Source organism: Molothrus ater, chromosome 19 (assembly GCF_012460135.2).
Source record: "Molothrus ater isolate BHLD 08-10-18 breed brown headed cowbird chromosome 19, BPBGC_Mater_1.1, whole genome shotgun sequence".
NCBI classification, from domain to species: Eukaryota; Metazoa; Chordata; class Aves; order Passeriformes; family Icteridae; genus Molothrus; species Molothrus ater.
In genome coordinates, this window is record NC_050496.2 from 1,431,904 (window position 1) to 1,456,212 (window position 24,309).

Genomic DNA, 24,309 nt, shown 5'->3' on the forward strand with positions numbered 1-24,309 from the left:
TTCCAGGAACAATTAATTTTATTAGTAAGTATCTATCATCACCACATATTCACTTAAATCATCCCTGTGCTGTGCTTTCACTATTGATTCCATTGAGCACACTGGATATTAACAGCATTTCCAATGTTTCTAAGATTTACAGGAGTGTTAGCAACACACAGATGATAACCACAACATCTGCTCACCTCCCAGCTTCCAACATCACACACACCACAAAGAAACACTCATGGAGGGAAAGGAATAAATTCTGGAGAACTTCACAAGCCACTGGACTATTTAAGTGTTTTGGAGAAGGCTGCTGATTTTACTGATGGATGATTTTAAAACTGCTTTGGATCATGAAGAGAAATAAAAACCAGATTTAAGTTTAGCACTCTCTGGGTGTGGTGTATCAGGCTCTGGGCTGGGACCTTGCAGTGCAGTGTCAGAAGCCAGGACATTACTCTGGCTCAAGACCCTGGCAAGGGGCTCAGAGACCTTGGCACAGAGTCAGAAACAAATGTGCCTTTGTTTTTAACCCATGGAAACAATTACCAGCTTTGTGTGAGGATTTACAAGCCATAAGAGTTTGAGTAGAGTGATAGTGAATTTGTCACAAAGTGAAAAAGTAGAATTTTGGGGTTTAGAATGGGAGTTCAAGAGGCAATATGGAGGAATCTGGGCATATCCAGTCTTTCCTCTTCTTCTTCTTCTTCTTGTCCTCCATCTTCTGCTGGGATGGTGACACTTCAGGATTGGTTTAGGGTAGAGACAGACTGTCTAACATAGGTGATGGGTATTGGGAAATTATTGTAAATAAAGTGCACGTAGTTCTTAGTACAAAAAGCCAACACCACCCCAAGGGCAGGGACTGTGCCACAACCCAACCTGTTGGACAGATCTCAGCAGGTCAGAGAAAGAATGGAACAGATCAGAGAAAATAAACAACCTTGAAAAGCAGAACTGACCAATCTCAACTACTTCTGTCACGGGGCTGGGAAAAAAAGACTTTTAATACCTTGGGAGCCATTTCAGCAACACCAAACCCGAGAGTGCAGCAGTGCAGGAATTACAGGATATTGATGTACAGCAGCCATGAACCAGGGCCGTGTCCCCCTGCACCTCTGTCCCCTCCTCACAGGCCCTGTTGGGGTCGCATCCCCAGGACACAGAGATAACCTGGGAGTCCATCAGAGAGATGGAAGTTGGGTTAATCCCAGCACTGAACTGTTGAAATGCTGTGACATTGTGAGGGCTTTGCAGGCCAGGGCCTGTGCTGGTGCCTCAGACCTGCAGCAGCAAGGCCACCCCAGCGAGCACCCACTTGGACGGGTTCTCCTTGGTTTTCAGGTTAAAAGTCCACACGTAGGTCGGGCCTCTCTGGCGTGTTTTGTACAGAGGACACGGGTACAAGCCCCTGGTGTCCTGCTTGTCATCAGGAATGGCCCTGATGAACACCACAGGCATGGCTGGGGTGAGCTCCTTGAGCCTGGCCTCCATGATGGTCCCGGCCTGCAGAGAGAAGGAGACAAAGGTCACATCCCCAAGGTGTCCACCAGCTGATGGACCCGAGCCCATGATTTTTATCCAAGCTGCTCCTGCTGAGGAGGTGCAAACAGCTTCTCCAGGGTCAAGGGGCTGCATGAGCCTCTTTGAGGAAGGAGGTTTGGATCCAAGAGCTCCCTGTCTCACCATGACCCTCCTCAATGTAGATCAACTCAAGGCTCCAGCTGCCTGCAGTCCCACCAGATGCTCAAACCCTCACATGCAACCTGGATTTGTGTGGGAACAGTGTCCCTGGCCCTGTCCAGCCACATTCTGAACAAAGTTTCACTTCTCTTGTCCTGGTTTCTACTGAGGTGTGGCTTGAGGCCATTTCCTCTTGTCCCGTTGCCAGGGAACAAGGACAGGACAAGAGAAAAAGGCCTCAAGCTGTGCCAGGGCAGGCTCAGGGTGGACATCAGGAGGAATTTCTTAGCTGAAAGGGTGATTAAACACTGCCCAGGGAGGTTTGGATTGCCCATCCCTGGAGGTGTCCCAGGAACACCTGGATGTGGCAGTCAGTGCTTGGGGCTGGGGACAAGGTGGGGATTGGGCACAGCTTGGCCTGGATGGGCTGGGGGATCTTTCTCAAGCTCAGTAATCCTGGGATGATTCTCATGCATCTCCTTCTCAGAGGATTCCAGAGCAGAATCACCTTGTGGGAGGTGCTGCTTGTGGTGGGAGAGAGGGTGGGTGGACACCTGAACCACTGGGATGGAGAACAGCCCCAAAAGCCACCACAGGCTTGCTCCCACTCTCATGATGCAACCAAAAGAATTCAAAATGACTTTTCTGAGGGAATATCACCAATAAATATCAAGTCCCATTATTCTCCTCCAAGCAATGCCCTGCCCAGCAGGCTACCCAACACAGGAGAGAACCCTGCCAGGGCAAGAAATCAAGTTTGTTTCTCCAATTTGGGTCTCTCTGACATTTTCTCTCTCTCTTCTTGACAATAAAATACCCTGCACATCAATCCATTTCCAGGGAAAACTGCCTAATGGAGGCTAGAGAGACCAAATGAAAATAAACAGGGAAATGGAAACGAAACTTTTCAGCACTAAAGAAACTGCCTCTCACTGCAGCTGAGCTTCACATATCATCATTATTCCAAATGCTCTCGGATCAGAGCTGTGGGGTGAGATTCAGCCTCTCCAGCAGTTTATTTAGTTCTATAATGAGCAAAGAAAAATCATCCCTCTTGCCACACACCTCGGTTTAATTGTACTAATGCCATCTGTTATGCTCAGCTATGAAAAATCCAACTCTCATTTAGGATTTTATATTTCCAACGTGCTGAACAAACATTAAATAATTCGTATAATACCTTGCAAAGTAGCTATTTATGTAACATTATTATGCACTCTTCTTAAATTCACACCTTTCATTCCTGAGACTCGATTTTAATCAAGTCTTTCTCTTTTTTTTTTTTACTGCTGAGAATACTTTAAGTGAAATTTCCAAGAGATATTCTACCTGTTTCTGGGTTAACAAGAGCTGAAATCTTCCTGAGGTACCTCTATGTAAGATATCATTTTTTATGTCTGGGCTGATTCTCATTTGCATTTTTTATCGCTCTCATCATCAGAAATTAATTCTGCTCTGAAAGCAGTTCTTCCTGACGAGCAGCACAGCCCTCGTTGTGCAGAGCCACCATTCTGAGCCTGGAGAGCTCAGCCTCAGCTCCTAAAGGATCCCTCACTTCTGCTTCTCCCAGATTCCCAGCAGGAAACTGAGAGTGGGGTGGGGCAATTATCTGCTGTTCACTGGGCAGTTTTCCCGATCTTTTCCACAACCAATCCTCCCTCCAGGAGATCTCTCCTCTTAATGGGCCATTAATTATTAATTATCTTCTGCTAGTGAGTGAGTGTCCTTCTAATAGCCAGTGAGTGTCCCTGCATGGCTGATAAAATGCCATCATCCTGTTGGGAGATGCTCCGCCCAGGGGGAGGAGCCAAGAATTCCTACCTGGATATGATCTGAGGTTTCAAACATTCCTACCTGGATATGATCTGAGGTTTCAAGCATCCCTACCTGGATATGATCTGAGATTTCAAACATTCCTACCTGGATATGATCTGAGATTTCAAGCATCCCTACCTGGATACAATCTGAGATTCTAGGACAGCAGAGCAGCCTTTGCCCACTGTATTCCCAGAGGAGCAGCAGCTGCCTCTTCCCTTGGATCTTCAGAGGGAAACTCCACCCTTGTCCAGGATCTCTGCTCCACCAGAACCACCCCGGACACTCCAGGAGGGCTGCAGCCACAATTCCAATGGGACTGCTGCCAACACCCTGACCCACAAAGTATCAGGTCCTATTCTGACTCTATCAGTGTTATTTTGATTTACTGCATTGTTTATTTTATTTTTATTTTCTTCCCAAATAAAGAACTGTTATTCCTGCTCCCATATCTTTGCCTGAGAGCCCCTTAATTTCAAATTTATAATAATTCAGAGGGAGAGGGTTTACATTTTCCATTTTAGGGGAGGCTCCTGCCTTCCTTAGCACACACCTGTCTTTCCAAACCAAGGCAGGGTCCCAGCACAGATTCCTCACACCACAGCCCCTCTGGGGTCAGCAGGGAAGGGGACAAGGAGCCAGCAGGGAAAGGGGACATGGAACCAGCAGGGAAAGGGGACAAGGAGCCAGCAGGGAAAGGGGACATGGAGCCAGCAGGGAAAGGGGACATGGAGCCAGCAGGGAAAGGGATCTGGAGCCCACAAGGAGCACTCCAAGGTGGTCCCTGAGTGATGGGGTCAGTGGCTTCATCTGGACAAGGGGAATAAAAAAACTCTTCCCAGTGAGGGTGGTGAGGCCCTGCCCCATGCCTGGAGATGTCCAAGGCCAGGTTGGACGGGGCTTGGAGCAGCCTGGGATAGAGAAAGGTGTCCCTGCCCATGGTGGGGTGGAACGAGCTGATTTTTAAGGTCCCTTCCAGCCCAAGCCAGCCTGGGATCCTGTGGTTCCATGGCAGGGGCTGTTCTGTGCACAGCTGCCAAAGCTGCGTGGAGCACACGTGGTGTGAAACCCACCCCTGCCCTTGTCCCACCACGCTCCAACCCCCTTGGGGAGGGCAGGGCACACTCTTGGCAACAAACTCTCTATTGCAGAGAGAAGGAAAGACAAGAATCAGCCAGCAGCTTGAGATGAAAGGTCTCCAAGTGTCCCCAGCCACAGCATCCTTCTGACTGTCACTGAGTCCCAGTGACTTCAACAGGGCTGCAGCAAGAGATCATTTGCACCCAAAATAATCTGCTTAGTTTCATTTCATCTAATAGCTGCCTGCTGTTTTGTAATGAATGTTTTATAAATTTAAGACACCCAAGGGCAAACATAAATGTTTAAATAAATAGAAAAATGTGAGTAGCAGAACACAGAAGGACTCTTTCCTTTTTTGGAGGCACAACCTAAATGTGAAATATTCTTTTAAAAGTGGAGGTGCTCCCCAGAGGAATTCTTCTAAATGTGGTCTGCCATTTTTATCAGAGGATTAATTTGGAAGGAGTACACAACCCAAAAGAGCTGTGAACCTGTTTTAAAAGTCCTGCATCCATTAATGCACACTGGTACTCACTGGATTATAGGTAAAATGAATAGTTCCACTAGGTAGAAATGGTATTTCAGTGGGAGCAGCAACCCATAAAAATATCCTTTTCCTTTCTGAAATAAATTGAAGCATGATACCCAGAGATTATGAATGGCTCCATGAATATAATTGCTCAGTATCTTTCAATCACAAGGAAAATTTAATCAGAAAACCACATTTACTGGTGTTGGGATGGTCTCTGAAGACAAATCCCATTGCTGGATGCAATCACCCAGACCAGTTATTGGAGGGAGGTAGAGGGGAGAAGCCAAGTATTTCCCAAATATTTCTGGCTTTGCACCCCCAAAACCTCTCACTCTCCACTTCCAGCTGGTAAAACCCAGCCAGAACTCATTTTCTGGTCATAGTGGCAAAGAAAACATAACAGCAGGCACTGGAATGTTCTTAAATGGAGTATTTGATATAAAGGACTGGGAATTTTTAATAGCTCTCTCTGTTCTGGTGTGTCCAGCTGATTTCTGTCAGGTTTTTAGGGCAACAGAAATCCAGTGCTCCCTGTGGCAGGGGCTGTGATCTCGCAAGGGTTGTGTGAGGAGAAGGGAAGAGCCAGAGAGCTGTGGGGGCAGAGCTGGGAGCTGCTCAGGGCTCTGTGATTGTCTCTGTGAGCAGAGCCCAGACCCCAGGAGCAGAGATCTGAGCTGACCCTCTGAGATCCTCACTGCCATCTCCCAGCAGAGCCCTCGCCAACGTTCCTGGCTGCCTGTGGCTTCCCAGACCCAATTCAGGCCATTTCCATAGCAAAAAACCAGCCTGGAGCTTTGAACTGCCCAAGGAGATGTGATGAAATGGCCTCCATCAGGGAGGGCACAGCTTTCCCTAATTTCCTATCCTTCATGGAAAACCACTGTAGAGAGGGAAATGATTCATGACAAATAAGTGGAGAGTGTTGGATCAGAATTTCAGGGCTGTTGGGGAAGATGAAACAAGAAAGCCTTATAAATATGATTGCCTGGAAAAGATTTGGAGAATATGGAAACTATAAGTGAGATTTAAATGAAAGCAAGCTTTGAGATACCTCAGTTACTGAACAACTGGAAAACAATGGTGTGGCTGCTGAAGGTGATCCCCTTTTGATGGAACAACACCCTCTGCTTGCAGACAACTCCAAGGGTCAGAGCAGACCCTACAGCTTGGCAGAAGGGGCCCAAAGAGGAGTTTTTAGGGTTTAAAATGTAACACAGTGTGGTAACGTAATGATTCTTATAGGCTGTATGGAAATGCTGTAGGATTTGTATCTTGTACAGATTGGTCAGTGAGAATTAGAATATTCAACACAGAAAAAGATTTATGGTATTGGAACGGGAACCTTGCTCTCTTACACCTTTTGCTCTCTTACCCTTCTACGCTCCTGCCCTTTTACTCTCTTATCCCCTTTACTCTCTCACCCTCTCACCCTCTCTCCCCCTCTCTTCTCTCAGGCCTGCTCTGAGCTGTGGCTGGCAGCCCCCAGCAGGGCCCTGCCCTTGACCCTTTGCAATAAACCAAAAGTTCCATGACCTGGCTTCAGAGATCTCTCATCCCTGTCCATCCCAACCGTCCTACCCCGACACTCCTACACAGGGCCACACCTGTGGCTTCTCCCTCAGCTGCCAGAGCCCTGCAGAGCTCACCTGAGCATCCCAGCGTGCTCCCTCCATGAACAGCCCGTGCACGTAGGCCCCCTCACGAGGAGCACTGGCAAAATCCTCCCTGCTCTTCTTGGTCACGTCGCACTGCAGCGCCATCCTGTCCAGGGGCCACCTGTTCTTGCGGGCTGTGCTCTGCATGATGGCCGTCAGGAGGGCCTGGGGGTTGAAGAACCCCCCGAGCCACAGCGTGGAGGGCAAGGAGAAGTCCCTGGTCCAGGCTTCCAGCTCGCTGCTGCGGGCCAGCAGGTCAGCAAACCACGAGCCAAGGCTGGCCATGGAAGGGTAGGATCTCCTCACCCAGGACTCCGGCACCGTGCCAAAGAAGAGGGAGTTCTGCAAGGTCTCCATCTCGCTGGTCATGGTCAGTTCCCCCTGGGGAAGAAAGGGTGGCACCATGATATCTTCTGAAAAATCCTCTTTGCCCAGGATTTCTTCTCCTGGGAAGCTGAGAAGCCTCAGAGAGGAATAAAAACAATAATTATCTGATTGCTGCTCCCATGTTTTGCTGCTTTTGGAATGTGGCTTGGATATTGGTTACCAACAGGTGAATGCTTGATTGGTTCCATGTGAATTGTTTGAATTTAATGACCAATCATGGTCCAGCTGTGCTGAGGTTCTGAGGAGTCACAGGTTTTTATTATTTTTTCTTGTTAAACCTTCTGATGTATTCTTTCTCTTTCTTTAGTATAGTTTTAGTATAGCATACTATAATATGATGTGATATAATATGATATAATATGATACGATATGATATGATATAATATAATATAATATACAACATATATATAATATACAACATATATATAATATACAACATATATATAATATAACATATATATAATAATATAACATATCAGCCTTCTGAGAACTTGGAGTCAGTTTCTCATCTCTCAGCTCATCCTGGGGACCCTCACAAACACCACAAAGGGCACAGTCAGCACTGACACTGCCCAGCAGAGCCTGCTTGGAAGCAGAGCTGGGCCAGGGCATGAGGAAGAGCACAAAATCCCACACAGACACTGCTGGCCACCTACTCTGGGTGACTTCATGAGTTTGGGGTTTTCCTGCACACTGTCTATTGAATATTCCTGCATCCTGCTGTAAAAATACTACTGGGAGGAAAAAACGTGTGACAGTGACAGCAGCAGGGGTGTCCCCGGTTGTCCTGGTGTTATTTCTGTTTTCTCTCGTGGACTCACAGATTTCCGGGGGTGTAAAGCTGTTCTCACTCACTGCCAGGGCAGGACACTGGAGTTTCTGATGATCTACTCTAAAGCTGTCCAAATATTTGTTATGTTGAGTCCTGTCCCCCTCCTCTCCTCCACTTCCCCTCACTCCTCCCCTCATTTTCTGCTTTGCAGTGCAAGATTTTCTCTGACTCCACGTGTTGTCTGCAAATGTAATCACAGCTCCTTCCACAGCAAGGAAGGAGCACAACAAAGATATGATTCAGCCAAGTGAGATAAAGAGAGAGGTTTGACTTTTCCTTTGTGCAGCAATTAATTAGTTTCAAAGCTTTTAGAAACCTGTATCAGTTCTGCCAGAAGAGCTGAATTCCAGGACATTCCACTGAAAGACAACGTGAGGGCGGCTGAACACTGGAACAGGTTGTCCACAGAGGCTGGAGAGTCTCCATCCTTGGAAATGCTCAAAACTCACCAGGGCATGGTCCAAACAAGCTGCTCTGCCTGTCCCTGCTCGGGATGGGGCTGGAGCGATGTCCTGACCAACTCCTCTGGGATTCTGCCTCACTCAAGGCAAGCAGAATAAAAAGACAAAACCTGCAAATGCCAGCTCAGCTTCCCTGGTATGGAATGGTCTCCACAGTTCAATCTCTGCAGCTCTGTGCTCAGCTGGAGGGGTACAACACCCCCAGAATTTTGGGGACCCAAAATTATAAATAATAATGTCCATCCCTGCTCTCAATTATAAACACTTCCTTTTGTTCCCTTATCATTTTGCCAAAGTTTATCTCATTTACAATTTCTCTTTGCCTCGGGCTAAGTGTTTTTTGGAAAGATTAACTGAAATCAGTGGAGCCATTGCTGAGAACAAGGGGGAGGGAATTGGGTCAGTCTATTCACATTAAAAGATTCCAACTGTTCTTTCACAGGACTTCAGTGCCTCCAGCAGTGAGGTCAGCAGAGGTGCCCTTTGCTGGGGCCACAAAAATCCATGAAGCTTTAGAAAAAAGTTGAAATCTTCTTAAAGCAGCCCCCACAGTTGTTGAGCAATGCTTGGCAGAGCCCAGCAGTTCAAGATCTCTGCAGTTTTGTTCCTGTGCTGATCGTGCCCTGTGGGACACACTGACAGCTGAGAAAGACCTTTAATGTCACCAAATCCAGCCACAGAATTGTGACTTGGACAAGGGGTGGCAATCAGATTTCATGTGGGGAAGAATGTTTAATATTGGTAGGGGAATGAGGGGATGCAGAGAGTGCAAATAAACCACAAACAAAATTAACCAGGGGAATGTGTAACACAGGCTGCAAACCTCTCCCCAAACCCTGCCCAGATCATGGCAGGGAAGGAGATGGGGACTGCAGAAAAGGCTCCTCAGAGGGCAGCAGCAGCCCCTGAGCTGGGGCTCAGAGACACCCTGGGGCTGGCACATGGATGGAGACAATCCTGAGTACAAAGGGTTTGAGAGGGGTTCCGAAGCTACAACAGCAAATGAGGTGAAACGAAGAGCTGGAAGAAGCAGCACTTGCAATTAACACTAAAATATGAGGAACAACCTCCTGAAATCTCCATCACCATCACCCTCAGGAGAAACTGGGCACAAAGAGGAACCATGCATGGGCTGGGCTGAAGCCATGGCAGGACCATGCAGGGAGAACAAGAATCCTGCGCTGGGCACAGCAGGACACTGGAACAGGAGCACTCTGTGCTCCTGGAAGGGCTTTGACATGAGTAAGAATATGGCAGAATGTGTGCAGGCAGCCAAATTGATTTAAAGAGAGCCCCCCTCGATCATATATCATGTCTAGTTTTACTTTCAGGAAACAAATGAATTAGCAAATGTAATTCTCAGCAAGGCTTGAGAAAAGCAATTTTTAAAGCCTGCGCACTCAAGCATGCTTTGAGTCTCCTGTGAGGGTTCAAAGCATCTACAGCAGCAATCTCATAGAGTTGTCCAAACACAATTATGCATAAATTTGCATTTCAGATGCTGAATACTAAAGTGCATCAGAAATTATTCAAGTTAATCTTTATTTTTTTTTTTTTTTTTCCCAAATGCTGGGAGTAATTTTCATTTAAAGACACCCTTGAAGGAAATCCTAATCAGCCTGCAGCCATTCCCTCAAGATGAGCACACTACAGACACAAACTGTTTCCTCAGTTCAGGTTATTTTCACTTGATACTCAGCTTGCCTATCAAAATTTGGTTCTTTGTTATTTTACAATATATATTATCCTCATTTTGGAGGCTCATCCTTCACCCAAATTGCAAAGCAGAGGATCTGCTTGCAAAAGATGAGGCTGGTACAACATTAACATGCAAGTGCTTCAGCCCAGCCTCTGGTTCCACCCAAGCCAGCCAGAACAAAGGGCTTTGAAATGCAACATGCCAGTTATTTCTGATGGCTACCAGTCTATTGCAATTTCTCTTCCTCCTAATGGGATGTCTCCTATTTTTGGACCAAACAATCACTTTCCGCTAGGACGACACGATGAATTATTCAAAAATTCAAATTAGGCGTGACATTTCCAAATCGCCTTCTTTTGGCAGATCCTTCAGTCAGTTAAAAACAATAAGCCTTGTTTTCTCTGGGCTTTATTTATTCTCTGCTGAGCTCTGTGGGGCCTGGCTTGTAAACTCTCCTCCTCTGAGCGCTGTCAGTGCAGGCCCCCAGCCCCAGAGAGGAACGAGCCTTGACAGCTCTTTAATTGTCAGGAAGGTCAATTAAAGCAGGATTTCTTCAGTGTAAGGCCCAGAGCCAAGTGAGGGCAGCACCAGGAAGAGTCATCAGCCCCCTCTGGCTGCTCTGTGGTCCCCCAGGGGTGGGAGGTGATGTGAGGGATGCTGAGCAGGGTTTTGGGTCACGCACAAGCTCTAATTCAGCTCTGCAGGGACCCACACGAGACCTTTGGCTGCAGACACAAGAACTGGTGCCAGGGGAGACCTGATTTGGATATCAGGAAAGCTTTCTTCAGGCAGTGGGCTGTGAAGAACTGGCACAGGCTGTGGTGCAGTCACCAGCCACAGGCTGACAGAACATTCTGACAGAATATTCCCAGCTGGAAGGGGCCCTCAAGGATCATCAAGCGCAACTCTTAGACCAGGCACTGAACCCCCAGCACCAGCTGAGTCCAAGTGCCCTGGAAGTGCCCAAAAACCCACCTGGACGTGGCACCTGAGGCTGTGGTTTAGGGGTGAGCATGGTGCTGCTACTGGGGGGATGGTTGGGCTTGGGGATCTCAAAGGGCTTCTCCAGCCCTAAGGACTCCATGGTTCCTGGAATTGCCACTGATGGCCTCCAGAGCCTGCAGATATGTCTCTGCAGCAAACACCAGATTTGCCAAACACCAGAAATGCCAAATGCTGCTCTGCTCTGCTGCTCTCCTCCAGTCCCAGCCCCTGGGTGTCTCTGAACCTCAGCTCAGGGGCTGCTGCTGCCCTCTGAGGAGCCTTTTCTGCAGTCCCCATCTCCTTCCCTGCCATGATCTGGGCAGGGTTTGGGGAGAGGTTTGCAGCCTGTGTTACACATTCCCCTGGTTAATTTTGTTTGTGGTTTATTTGCACTCTCTGCATCCCCTCATTCCCCCACCAATATTAAACAGCACATTCCTCCCCACATGAAATCTAATTGCCACACCTTGTCCAAGTCACAATTATATCTTGTTTGGGGCTCTGGGATTGAACCATTAAATCACTTCTGTTTACCTGTCTCAGGAAATGGAATTTTCAATTCCACTGCCTTATGCTAGAAAATAAGAGAAATCTGTTTATGATAATTGACTACATAAATATCAGCTTCTTCCAAAATGGGCTGCACACACTGACCCACCACCTGTGTCCAGGATATCTCTGCTCTAACAAGCACCAGCACCCACATCTGCAGCTGCTGCTCCAGGCTGCCGCTGGGATTTGGGAGCAGCTTGGTGCCCAAACCCCCAGCCAAGCCTGCCCCTCCTCGTGCAGGGTGGGCAGCTGAAGGTTTCTTTTCCAAGCTGCCCCTGGGAGAGGTTTGAGATGTCATTCCATCTTGGGGCAGGCTCTCATTGCCCACCCTCAGCTCTGCTATGATCGGGCTGGGTCCCAGCCCAGGCCCTTCAGACACACTGTGCACATCAGCTGTGGGGGCTGAGCATCCCTGTGAGATGGGGTTGTGAGAAATTGCTCCTCACCTGTCATCGTTTAGGAGGGTTTAGTAAACCTTATCAAAAACACAACAGGAGACTGAATAAAGAAAAAAGGTTACGGTGCTGGGAGCGAAAGATTTTCCCCACCATGTGCTCAGCCCCCTCACAATGGAGGTTTTTCCTTTTTAACCCTTTAACCCCTCCCAAAGTTCTGTCCATCAACCCCTTCTTTGCTGTCCAGTGGTGGAATCTCCTCCTCAAACCCTGATTGCAGGTCAGGTGTTCCACAGTGACAGGCCAGCCCTCCCTGATGTCCCGGCTCCAGCTGTCCCTTGATAACCACATGAGGGGGTACAACAAAACTACAAATCCATAAAACTCTTCTTAACCTATAGACATGATATTTGTCCATTAATTCTGAGAGTCAATCAATGCATTACTCATCTGTCACAGGATCACAGCCTGCCACCCTGGAACTGATGGAGCAGGGGATGCCCACTGACTGATGGCCAGGAGATGCCCCAGGACCCAGCTGTGGCATGAGAGGGAGACAGGGCAGTGCTGAGGCTTTCTCCTGCCCGCTCCAGGCTGCATTGCTGTGCTGCACACATGCCTTGCCAAGGGAAGGACAGCAGCTGGCCGTGGGGAGGGGTCCCTGGGGGAGACAGGGTGGATGGGAAGGGCTGTCAGAGAGCACCAGGAGTGCCAGGCAGCTCCTCACTCCCTGGCAGTGCAGCCTCATCCCTGCTGGCTCATCCCAAAGGGGCAGAGGAGCCTTTTCTATTTTGTCCCACTGAGTGCCTGGGGGGAATGCAGGAGGTGACTCCTCCTACAGTGGATGCAGCATCAATCACAGCCCTCCCTCACACCCTGCAGAACCAGAAATCTGCATCCCAATGGGTGTGGAAAAGGCAGCAGCCAGGGGGACACAGAGACCCCTGTCCTGGGGAGAGACAAGGACGAGCTGATCCATGGGATCCCTGCTTGGGGCAGAGACAGGGATGGGCTGATCCATGGGATCCCTGCCTGGGGCAGAGACAGGGATGGGCTGATCCATGGGATCCCTGCTTGGGGCAGAGACAGGGATGGGCTGATCCATGGGATCCCTGCTTGGGGCAGAGACAGGGATGGGCTGATCCATGGGATCCCTGCTTGGGGCAGAGCTGATCCATGGGATCCCTGCTTGGGGCAGAGACAGGGATGGGCTGATCCATGGGATCCCTGCTTGGGGCAGAGACAGGGATGGGCTGATCCATGGGATCCCTGCTTGGGGCAGAGACAGGGATGAGCTGATCCATGGGATCCCTGCTTGGGGCAGAGACAGGGATGGGCTGATCCATGGGATCCCTGCCTGGGACAGAGACAGGGATGGGCTGATCCATGGGATCCCTGCTTGGGGCAGAGCTGATCCATGGGATCCCTGCTTGGGGCAGAGACAGGGATGGGCTGATCCATGGGATCCCTGCCTGGAGCAGAGACAGGGATGGGCTGATCCATGGGATCCCTGCCTGGGGCAGAGACAGGGATGGGCTGATCCATGGGATCCCTGCCTGGAGCAGAGACAGGGATGGGCTGATCCATGGGATCCCTGCCTGGGGCAGAGTCTGGCTCCACACCAGGGTGGGGATCAGCTGCAGTGGAGCCCCATGGATGGGGACACTCTAGCAGGTGGCTCACACCTAGCGGGGGAATTGTATCTCTTCCAAAACTCCTGAGATTTCAGCCTTTTCCTCTTACAGTTCTGGACATTTTGTGTCTTCACACAAAATCAGTCTTTGATTTCAGCTCAGCCTGTGCCTCTGAGATATTTTGTTCCAAGCTCCTCCTGCTCATGGACATTTTATGCAAAGGTATGATTTTTGGCTCACCTTTAACTAGGCCATGTCTCAGTTTGTGAGTGACCTGCTGTTGCTGTGGCACAATCTGGGGTGGCCAGAAGTGCTCATCCCCTGTTCCCAAAAGCCAAGCAGTGCTGTGTGTGCCCTTGGACACTGTGCCACTGCAAATCCACCTGTGAGCCCTGTGGAGCCAGGCTGGCTTTGCAGCCAGCAGCAAATTCTTCCCTGTGACCCCTTTTATTCCCTGAGCAGCACCTTGCAGGATTTTACAGCTCTCCTACTGATGCCTTAAGATTTTAGCTTGTATATTTATCAAATCCTAGAGTGTATTGGTGTATAACTCTAAACTCCATATAAAGTGTAGTTAACTGCCTTCACATTTTGGTCAGACAGAACAATCCCTCTGGGCCTGAGATCCAAGGACACACCACAGGCCCTGAAAAGTATAAACAAAAGTGAATTGGAGGGAGAAAACTGGGGTAATATGACTTCATTACTTGAAGCTGTAATTGGAGAATTAACCCCTGATATGCAAATAGACCAAGCTTATATCTGTGTAAAAAAACTCGTGACCATTGTGATGCGTTCAGTTTTAGCTTTCCTATTTCCCAGGCTCTGCACTGCACTGGTAAATAACTCTGAACTGCACAGAAAGTGTCAGCAAGGTCTCCTCCCAGCTCAGGCACACAGAACAATCCTTTCCCAGCCCCAGAACCAAGGACACCGCTGCAGCCTCAGCCCCAAAAAGTGCAAACAGCAGGGAATGGAGGAGAGCAACCTGGGAGGGTGGGACTGCATCACCTGGAGCTGGGATTGGGCACTGAACCCCAGCGTGGAAATGGAGCAGAACTCATCAAAGGGTGAAAACTCCTGACTCTGAGTCCATCCTGGGCCCACCTTGGGTGCAGCCCTGGCTGGGCTCTTGCACTGCCCAAGGTGGCTCCTTTGAGGCCTTTTGATAAATCCCCACTTTATTCCTTTACCTCTGCCCAGCCTCTGCTCCAGGAGCCTCTCCAGGCATCAATCACCCATCCTGGGTGCAGCCTCTGCAAGACTTTGCCCTGCCCAAGGTATTCCTATGGCAGGCCTTTACCAAACCCCCATTTTTTCCCTTTTGCAGTCCCAGGGAGCCCCTCAGGCCATGAGTACCTTCAGGCCCAGCTCCAGCTCGGCCAGCGAGCGCCGCATTTCGGCCGTGAGCGCGTTCATGCGCTCGCACTCCTGCAGGGCAACCACAGCATAGGGAGTCCTCTCCTCCAGCCTGGCCAGCAGCTCTGCCATGTTGAACTCGTCCGGGAGCTTCTCTAACATCTCCTCCAGGAGGGTTTGCACCTGTGCCAAAGGGAGGAGAGAGGGGGGAGGCCAGTGAGTGATCCCCAGGCTCGCAGCCTGAGCTGGGAGAACTGCCTCTGCCCTGTCAGTGTCTCCCAAACCATCCCTGTCAGCCCTGGGCACCTTTCAAAGAGCTAGCCCTGTCCTATTAAAATCCAAATGCTGACAGAAGTTAATGTCAGATGAGCAGCTTGCAAAATGATGGTTTCAAAATGTCCCTGTGACATGTGGCAGCCTCCTCTCTTCTCGGCTCTCTCATTTCTCCTGAGGTCACACTCACGAGGAGATGGATGGGGCTGGAGCCTCAGCTGAGCCTCAGGACAACACAGCTTATGAGCTGGTTTTCTCTGGTGTACTGATGGAGAGAGGTGATTACATAAAATTGAATTTTAAGCTGAATTTGGCATTCCGGACTAATGGAGCCACGGAAGAAAAGCATAACGAAACAAAATTAGTTTCTGGTCACCAGCACAGCTTCTTCAGAACTGTAGGTACTAAACAGGGAAATCTCCAATGCAAGAGGATTTTTGTAGTGTCTAAAAAATTAAATAAACTCCTTTCTGACAGTGAGGCATGAAGCTCCTGCTGTCCATGGGCTCAGCTGCATTTCCCAGGTTTAATGTGGAAGCTCTTTGCTTTACTTCTGAGCTGGAACCTGAGCAAGACTTCTGCTTGCTGGCACCTTTTGGGCACACATAACACAGTTAAAATTCTATGAACCCAAGTGCTAAACCTGGCATGCAGGACCAGTGCCAGCTAGGGCAGGGTAATTTTACAGCCAGGGCCACCAATATTCATATTTTGGACTCTGCACTCCGATTCCCTCCTGTTGCTGCTCTTCCCAGCCCTCAGCTCCCATCAGCAGTGATGATGTGTGGGCTGTTACTGCAGCCACACAGGTGGCTAAAGCTGGAAAAGCTCCTCAGCTGCACCTCAGGGGCACCACAGAAATATCAGCTCATTTGAAATTCCCCTGCAAGCCCCTGTGGCTCTGATTCCTTCCCAGCAATTACAGCTCGTTTGCTGTAGAGTGACCTCAGAAAGCTGTGGGAGGAACTGGACTTGTCAGTGCCTCGGGGAAAATGACAGGCTCACATTTTCCCTGGGAGCTCCCTAAAATCACCTCAGCCAAAGCAGGGCTGGATATCCCTCAGTGGAGGAGCTGAGACGAGGCTTTGCTTGCTCCCATCCAAGGACCAAGTGGAAGGGACAGCTTGGATAATGACAGGGATCACTTCAGGAAGAAAAATGAGCCGTGGGAGCATGGCCCCAGGCACAAAGCAGGTCACACTCTGCTTGCTCTCAGGCAGATTTTATTCCCAGACAGAGCCATGAGGACTTCTGTGCTCCTGTGAGAGTGCTCTTGACTGTGACCAGCAGTTTGCAGGGTGGCCATGACCTGTGGCACCACTGCTGGGGCTCTCCTTGATCATTTTGCTTCCTTGGGCTGAGGAGTTTATTGTGTTCCAATAACAAAAGGATTGTGAGGGGAGAAGAGGAACTCACATTTGCCATCTCTGAACATCTTGTTTGGCTTTGCTACCCCTGGGTTATTCCCCTCACCTCAAATTTGAGTATGAACTGAAAATTGACCATGCTGGGCACTTCTAGGAGCCCCTGAGGGAAGGCAGTCAGTTCCCCAGCTTCACAGCAAGCCAAAGGGAACTCGTGTGAAACCACAGCTTTCTATGAGCTGCAATTAGCCATTCATTAAATTGCAAATCTTCAAGCACAGAGCTGGCACCTTAAGGCTGCAGGAGTGAAAACCTGAGCATGTGTTGGCTGATTCCAGATCTCGTCAGGGGTGTTTGGGCCGTGTTTTAATGAGCTGTGAGTTTCCACAGGGAGGGCTGAGATCAGCCCAGGACACAGGTGCAGCAAAGGAGTTCAGCTGGAAAGAAGGAATTACAAGGCCCTGGGGAGCTGGGGGGACACGGTGGCAGCAGCAGGAGGAGGGCTGAGCTCTGGGTGGCACGCTGAGGGTGGCAGGCAGTGTGCCAGGGGCCCATTGCTATGCCAGTCACAGGGGCTGCACAGGGACTGCTGCTCAGGGAAGGTTTATTTGCAGCACCTTCAGAGGATGATAACGAAGGCTCTGCAGTGCACGGGGTAATTAAGAGGCACTGTCCTGTTACTGCCAGCACTCAATTACATCCCATCAGGGTGATGTTCTGCATAAAACCAGGCTTCAGGCAGGCAGAGGCAGAACACAGAACCATGGACAAGCCTGATGGATGAGACAGGCATCAAGCCCCAGCAGCTGCCCCTGAGCACTCTCCCCATCTCCTCCTGGGTGCCCACAGCCCCTGAGCACTCTCCCCATCTCCTCCTGGGTGCCCACAGCCCATGAGCACTCTCCCCATCTCCTCCTGGGTGCCCACAGCCCATGAGCACTCTCCCCATCTCCTCCTGGGTGTCCACAGCCCATGAGCACTCTCCCCATCTCCTCCTGGGTGCCCACAGCCCATGAGCACTCTCCCAATCTCCTCCTGGGTGCCCACAGCCCATGAGCACTCTCCCCATCTCCTCCTGGGTGCCCAATCACTCTCTGCACTCTCCCAATCTCCTCCTGGGTGCCCAATCACTCCCTGCACTCTCCCAATCTCCTCCTGGGTGCCCAATCACTCTCTGCACTCTCCCCATCTCCTCCTGGGTGCCCACAGCCCATGAGCACTCTCCCCATCTCCTCCTGAGTGCCCAATCACTCTCTGCACTCTCCCAATCTCTTCCTGGGTGCCCAATCACTCTCTGCACTCTCCCCATCTCCTCCTGGGTGCCCAATCACTCCCTGCACTCTCACCATCTCCTCCTGGGTGCCCAATCACTCCCTGCACTCTCACCATCTCCTCCTGGGTGCCCAATCACTCCCTGCACTCTCACCATCTCCTCCTGGGTGCCCAGTCACTTTCTGCACTCTCACCAGCTCCTCCTGGGTGCCCAATCACTCCCTGCACTCTCCCCATCTCCTCCTGGGTGCCCAATCACTCCCTGCACTCTCCCCAACTCCTCCTGGGTGCCCAATCACTCCCTGCACTCTCCCAATCTCCTCCTGGGTGCCCAATCACTCCCTGCACTCTCCCAATCTCCTCCTGGGTGCCCAATCACTCCCTGCACTCTCACCATCTCCTCCTGGGTGCTCCCAGGTCCCTGGCCCGTGCTGCTGTCCCGGGGCTGCAGCTCCAGCACGGTGCTCAGGAGCCGCTCCGAGCGCTGCGTCAGGAACCCGATCTCAGCGTTGGGGTGGAGGCCGTACAGGTAGGGAGATTCTGGAGGCAGGGCATCGTCTATGTACTGCACAGAGACATCCAGGAGCACGTTAGGAACAGCTCAGGGCACTTTGCCTGCAGAGCTTCAGTGCTGGAGTCATCCCCCCGAGAGGTCAGCCCGGGCTGAGCCAGCTCTGCCTGTGGCTGAAACATCAGGGAAGTGATGGAGGAAGGAGAGTGCAAATGTTTACAGAGCTGCTTCTGCTCCTGCTGGGAAAATTCTGTAATTGCTGGAGTTCAGCTTGGCTCCGTGTCTCGGGCTGGACCTTCTCTAGCAATTATCTGCTGTGCATTTCAGCATCAGCATCCTGAAATCTCTTGTGGGAATTGAGCTTCCAGTAGTTAAGTTTTATGAACAAAACCAGCCTGATGTGCCTCTGCATTTGTGTACAAAGAGCAGATGAGATCAGTAAGTAGATCAACAAGACCCTTCAGTGATTCTCATCAAAACTGATGATAAAAAGAGCTTGAAAGGGCCATTTTAGCAAACAGTATGTGGATGTAATTTTCCAGGAGCCCCACTTAAGTCTCGAGCACCAATACAGTTGGTGCATTCATGCATGAACAGAATGAGCCCATGATGAAGTAGCAAATTACCATTAGACTTGGCTGATCCAGGGGAATGCTGAAACATCCACAGGAACAAAACATAATGGGAAATAAGAGGAACAGTGCAGGAGCACTGCAGCCCTGTTCCTGCCTCCTAAAGCAGATTATGGGGCAGTTAGGGAAGACATTCCATTTACATGTATAAATAATGCCAGCAAACAAAGAGCTTACCTGGTGATAGCCATTATAATCCATGTTCCCTGGGAGAGGAAATCCAGGAGCAAGGCAAAGCTCTCCCTCCAGCATTTCTGGCTTGATAAATTCTTCCAGGTAGGTTCTGCAGAGCCGCCTGTCCCAGTCGTCCGTGATGTGCCCTCCGTACATGATCTCACCCACCAGGTAGCGCAGATCATCGTAGGGGACCTGGGTGTGGAGCAGGCTGGGCTGAACCCAGGCACTGCCCTGCACCCTCAGGGCTCCCCCCTCAGCAAACAAACAGCAGGCAGGAGTTAAATCCTGCCCCAGGAAAGCTGGGGCACAGCACAGTGCGAGTGGCACTGAGGTCTCCCATCTCCTCCAGAAGCGCCCCGAAATGTGAAGTTCTAAACGCAAAGACACCAAGGAAATGGCATTTCAGGACAGCTTCAAAGCCCCCAGAGAGCCCCCCCGTGGTGCCCCCACCTTGGAGCTGGCCTGCAGGTAGTTGTAGAGCACGTTGACAGAGATGGTGAGGTCCCCAGTGCTGAAGGGGTACGGGCGGTTCCAGCCCTGGGGGCCGAACTTGCGCCGCTCCGCCACCACCGCGTGGAAATAGCACAGGGCAAAGAGGATGCTCCTGAACTCCTTCTCCTGGCTGCACATCTCCAGGGTGTCCTGCAACACAGGATGGCTGCCCTCAGCCTCAGTGACTCCCACGGAACCCAAACACGCCGGGCTTTGGACAGGGTGAATCACAGAATCAGAGACCAAGGCTCAGAAGCGCCCCCAAACCATCAAGTTCCATACAACCCATGTTCCCTGGGAACATATTCCCTGCACATCTCCAGGGTGTCCTGCAACACAGGACGGCTGCCCTCAACCTCAGGGACCCCCAGGGAACCCAAACATGCCGGGCTTTGGACAGGGTGAATCACAGAGTCAGAGACCAAGGCTCAGAAACGCCCCCAAACCATCAGGTTCAACCTTTGACCAAATGCCCCCTTGCACAACTAATTGTGAACCATATTTTTTAACAATGACAGGGATGTGCCTCCACCACTTCCCTGGGCATCCTCTTCCAGAGCTTTACCAACCTTCTACTTTAGAAATTTTCCCTAACATCCAACCTGAACCTCCCCTGCTGACGCTTGTTGCCTGGGACAAGAGGCTGACCAAATTGTCCCGCAGTTCATTTTTGTATCACACACACACGTATTTCAAAGTCAGTGGCTTTGCATTGCAGATTTATTTGCAAACTCTAGCAAATATTTTCTGACTTAATATTTGCTGTTGCCAGCTCCGAGTGGCTTTGCACAGGAACACACACAGGGAAGGAAGGAAGGACACGTGCACCCACTCAACGCCCCCGTCACCTGCATGTGCTCAACATCCCTCACCAGGAAGATGGGGAGGGAGCCACAGAATCACAGAATTCTCTGCTGGAAGGGACTCTAAAGTCCATGTTTTTCCAGCCCCTCTGCCATGGGCAGGGACACTTTCCACTATCCCAGGTTGCTCCAAGCCCTGTCCAATGTTTATCTTTAAAAAATGCCACGTTAGGCCTTTAATCCTCTGAGAGCAGGACAGAGCTCAGGGTCTGTGCAGGAAAGGGGGAATCCTTTACTCTAGAGGATGCAAGACATTGACCAAGTGCACGTGACAATCAAGAACATCCCAAAATCTGTTTTCCCCTGGATTGGGCAGCACTCTAAGCTCCCTTTATCAGCATTGTGATGAAGAACTGCTTCAAATACGTGCAGAACACCTTTCTCATTTCAGGAAACATCCCCAGAACAACCCAGTCCATTCTCATTCGGCCTCTCTTCAGCTGTCAATTCTTCTTCAGCTACAAAGCAGAACAATTTCCTCTACACAGAATAAAGGGCCTTCTTTGTAGCCTTCAGCTGAAAGCTGAATTTGAACACCTCTTCTGTATAAAGCAGGGAAATGAGGTGTAAAAGGGACCCCACCCACTCGCTTCAGGATTTCTGATAAGAGATGTTTCATAATCCTCCAGCAATTTAGAAAATGCTAATTACTATTGATTGAAATGAGCAGAGGCAGGATGAAAATGTTACTTGGGGTGAAGGTTCTCCCCTCCCTTCTTCTCCAGGACATTTTGTGGAGCTCAGGATGATGAATGGCAACAGATAAGTTTGGAATAATCTTCCCTGACCACTGGCATTAATCCTTGCAGGGTGCCTCCCCCACACCTGCTCAGCAACGTTCCCTCCTGCTCTTGGGATTCTCTCCACACCAACATTTGAGTGCAAAACCAGCTGTGAGCTGCCCCAGGACCCAGGGCCCACAATTGTTTGGGGCTGCTCTTGCTTCATCTTAAATAACAAGAAAGATTCTTGTTAAAGATTCTTCTCTGGAGAGAATCTCAGAATGCTTGGGGTTGGAAGGGACCTTAAATCCCAACCAGTTCCACCCCTGCCATGGCAGGGACACCTTCCCCTGTCCCAGGCTGCTCCAAGCCCTGTCCAACCTGGTCTTGGGCACTGCCAGGGATCCAGGGGCAGCCCCAGCTGCTCTGGGCACCTGTGCCAGGGCCTGCCCACCCTCACAGCCAAGAATTTCTTCCCAATATCCAATGCAGATCTACCCTTCTTCAATTTGAAGACATTCCCTGTGTCCTGTCCCTCCAGGATCTTGTCCCAAGTCCCTCTCCAGCTCTCTTGGAGCCCCTTTAGGTACTGGAAAATCTCCCTGGACTCCTCTCTCCTCCAGGCTGAACAAGCCCAGCTCTCTACCTCTGCCCTCAGCAGAGGTGCCCCAGCCCTCTGACCAACTCAGTGGCCTCCTCTGGACTTGTTCCAGCTGTGTTTGGGGCCCCAGAGTGGGACTCAGCACTGCAGGTGGGGCTTCACAAAAGCCAAGCAGAGATTTCTCACAAGAGAAAAGAGCCCTGCGGGATCTGCAGGCAGTGTTCCCAGCTGGATGGACAGGCTGCAATAATGTCAGCACCAGTGATCCTAAAGGGCAGTTTCCACTATCCCAGGTTGCTTCTAGCCCTGTCCAATGTTTATCTTTAAAAAATGCCACATTAGACCTTTAATCCTCTGAGAGCAGGACAGAGCTCAGGGTCTGTGCAGGAAAGGGGGAATCCATTACTCTAGAGGGTGCAAGGCATTGACCAAGTGCACGTGACAATCAAGAACATCCCAAAATCTGTTTTCCCCTGGATTGGGCAGCACTCTAAGCTCCCTTTATCAGCATTGTGATGAAGAACTGCTTCAAATACGTGCAGAACACCTTTCTCATTTCAGGAAACATCCCCAGAACAACCCAGCTCATTCTCATTCAGGTCACCTTCAGAGCCTTCTGATGGGGTCCTGCTGTGAGGGCTGGGAGAGAGGGAGTGTCAGGGTGGCAGGACATGGGACTCAGTGTCCCTAGGACAGGAATCAGCAGCAAGACGAGTGCTCAGCCCTCAACCCTTGAGGGAAATGGGGTCACAGCTGAGCCCCCCAGGCTCCATCCTGCCCTGGAGCCCTGGGCTGTTCCCAGGGAGTCCTGCAGGGATGGGATCCTGGCCTGCCCCTGTCCCGTGGTGTCCCATCAGCTCCAGCCCACCCAACCACGCTCCCATGTCGCAGACATCTTTTATGGAAAATCCTTTCTTTAGGGGTTTTTCTCCTGAGAAGCTGAGAGGCCTCAGGAACAAAATGGAACCAATGGTTATCTGCTGCTGTGGAATGCAACAGGGGCATCTGGGATTGGGCTCATGTGGTTGTTTCTAATTAATGGCCAATCACAGCCCAGCTGGCTCGGACTCTCTGTCTGAGACACAAGCCTTTGTTTTTCATTCCTTTTTTTTCTATTCTTAGCCAGCCTTCTGATGAAATCCTTTCTTCTATTCTTTTAGTATAGTTTTAATATAATATACATCATAAAATAATAAATCAGCCTTCTGAAACACAGAGTCAGATCCCCATTTCTTCCCTCATCCTCAACCCCTGTGGACACGGTCACGCTCCCACCTGGCTGAAGTTGTCCAGGGCCTTGTGCAGGTTGGCGTGGATGCCGGTGGGAGCCTCGCTGGTGATTTTGATGGAGTTCTGCAGGATGCCCTGGGGGATGATGTGGCTCTCCGGGCACGGCGCCGGCTCGGCGCTCAGGAACACACGGAAATCCCGGTGGCTGCCCTGGCTGAGCTGCTCCAGCCTCTTCTCCAGGGAGCTCAGCCACTTGGCCACCAGGTGGATGTTCTGGCGGGGACAAAGGGACAAGGCTTGCTCAGTGCCCCCATCACACCCCCAGGGGCTGGGCAGGCACCAATCCAGCCCACTGATGGATGCCCTCTGGTTGAAAATGGCAATGCAAGATGTTTTCAATTCCATCTGTATGGCAGATTATCTTTGTCAAGTGACCACATTCACACCTCCCTCGGGAGGGGAGACCTGCTGATAACAGCGATTGAACGTCCCTGCATGGCTGATAAGAACTACAGCATCCCATTGGCAGATGTGAGCCCAGAGGGAGGAGCCAAGCATTCCTACCCAGATAGAATCCAGAAGTTTTTAAGACACCACCACAGCTTCTCCACTGGATTCCCCAGAGGAACAGCAGCTGCCTCTCCTTCCCCTGGATCTTCAGAGGCAGAATGCATCCTTCTCTACAGGATCCCTGCTCCAGCAGAGCCACCCCTGGCACTGCAGGAGGGCTGAGCCACAATTCCAATGGTTCTGCTGCCAGCACCCTGACCCACAGGGTGTCAGGCTGGGTTCTGACTCTGGCAGTGTTGTTCTAGTGTACTGCATTGTTTATTTTATCCTTTTATTTTTTTTCTCCCTATTAAAGGAACTGTTATTTCCTGCTCCCATTTTTTTGCCAGAGAGCCCCTTAATTTAAAATTTATAGCAATTGGGAGGAATGGGGAGGGTTCACATCCTCCATTTCAGGGGAGGCTCCTGCCTTCCTTAGCAGACACCTGTCTTTCCAAACCAAGACACCTCTGGAATTTGGGATTTGGCCCAGGGGTGTCAGAATTCAAGACATCCCTCTGGCTGCCCTAGGTGGCCAAAACCCCTGCCAGAAAGCTCAAAGACCCTGGC

At 50.5% G+C, this 24,309-nt stretch overlaps 1 protein-coding gene across 1 annotated transcript in view; it reads right to left on the minus strand.

Moving 5' to 3' along the window:
* LOC118700349 (dynein axonemal heavy chain 9-like) overlaps positions 1–24,309 on the minus strand; it is a 38,792-nt gene continuing 14,483 nt past the window's right edge. The window contains exons 2-8 of the mRNA XM_054516894.1: positions 23,236–23,463; positions 19,733–19,924; positions 19,283–19,474; positions 18,357–18,527; positions 15,054–15,236; positions 6,742–7,131; positions 1–1,491 (exon numbers count right to left, since the gene is read on the minus strand). Coding sequence (XP_054372869.1) covers positions 1,264–1,491; positions 6,742–7,131; positions 15,054–15,236; positions 18,357–18,527; positions 19,283–19,474; positions 19,733–19,924; positions 23,236–23,463 — 1,584 coding nt within the window. The 3' untranslated portion in view covers positions 1–1,263. The remainder of the gene's footprint in view (positions 1,492–6,741; positions 7,132–15,053; positions 15,237–18,356; positions 18,528–19,282; positions 19,475–19,732; positions 19,925–23,235; positions 23,464–24,309) is intronic.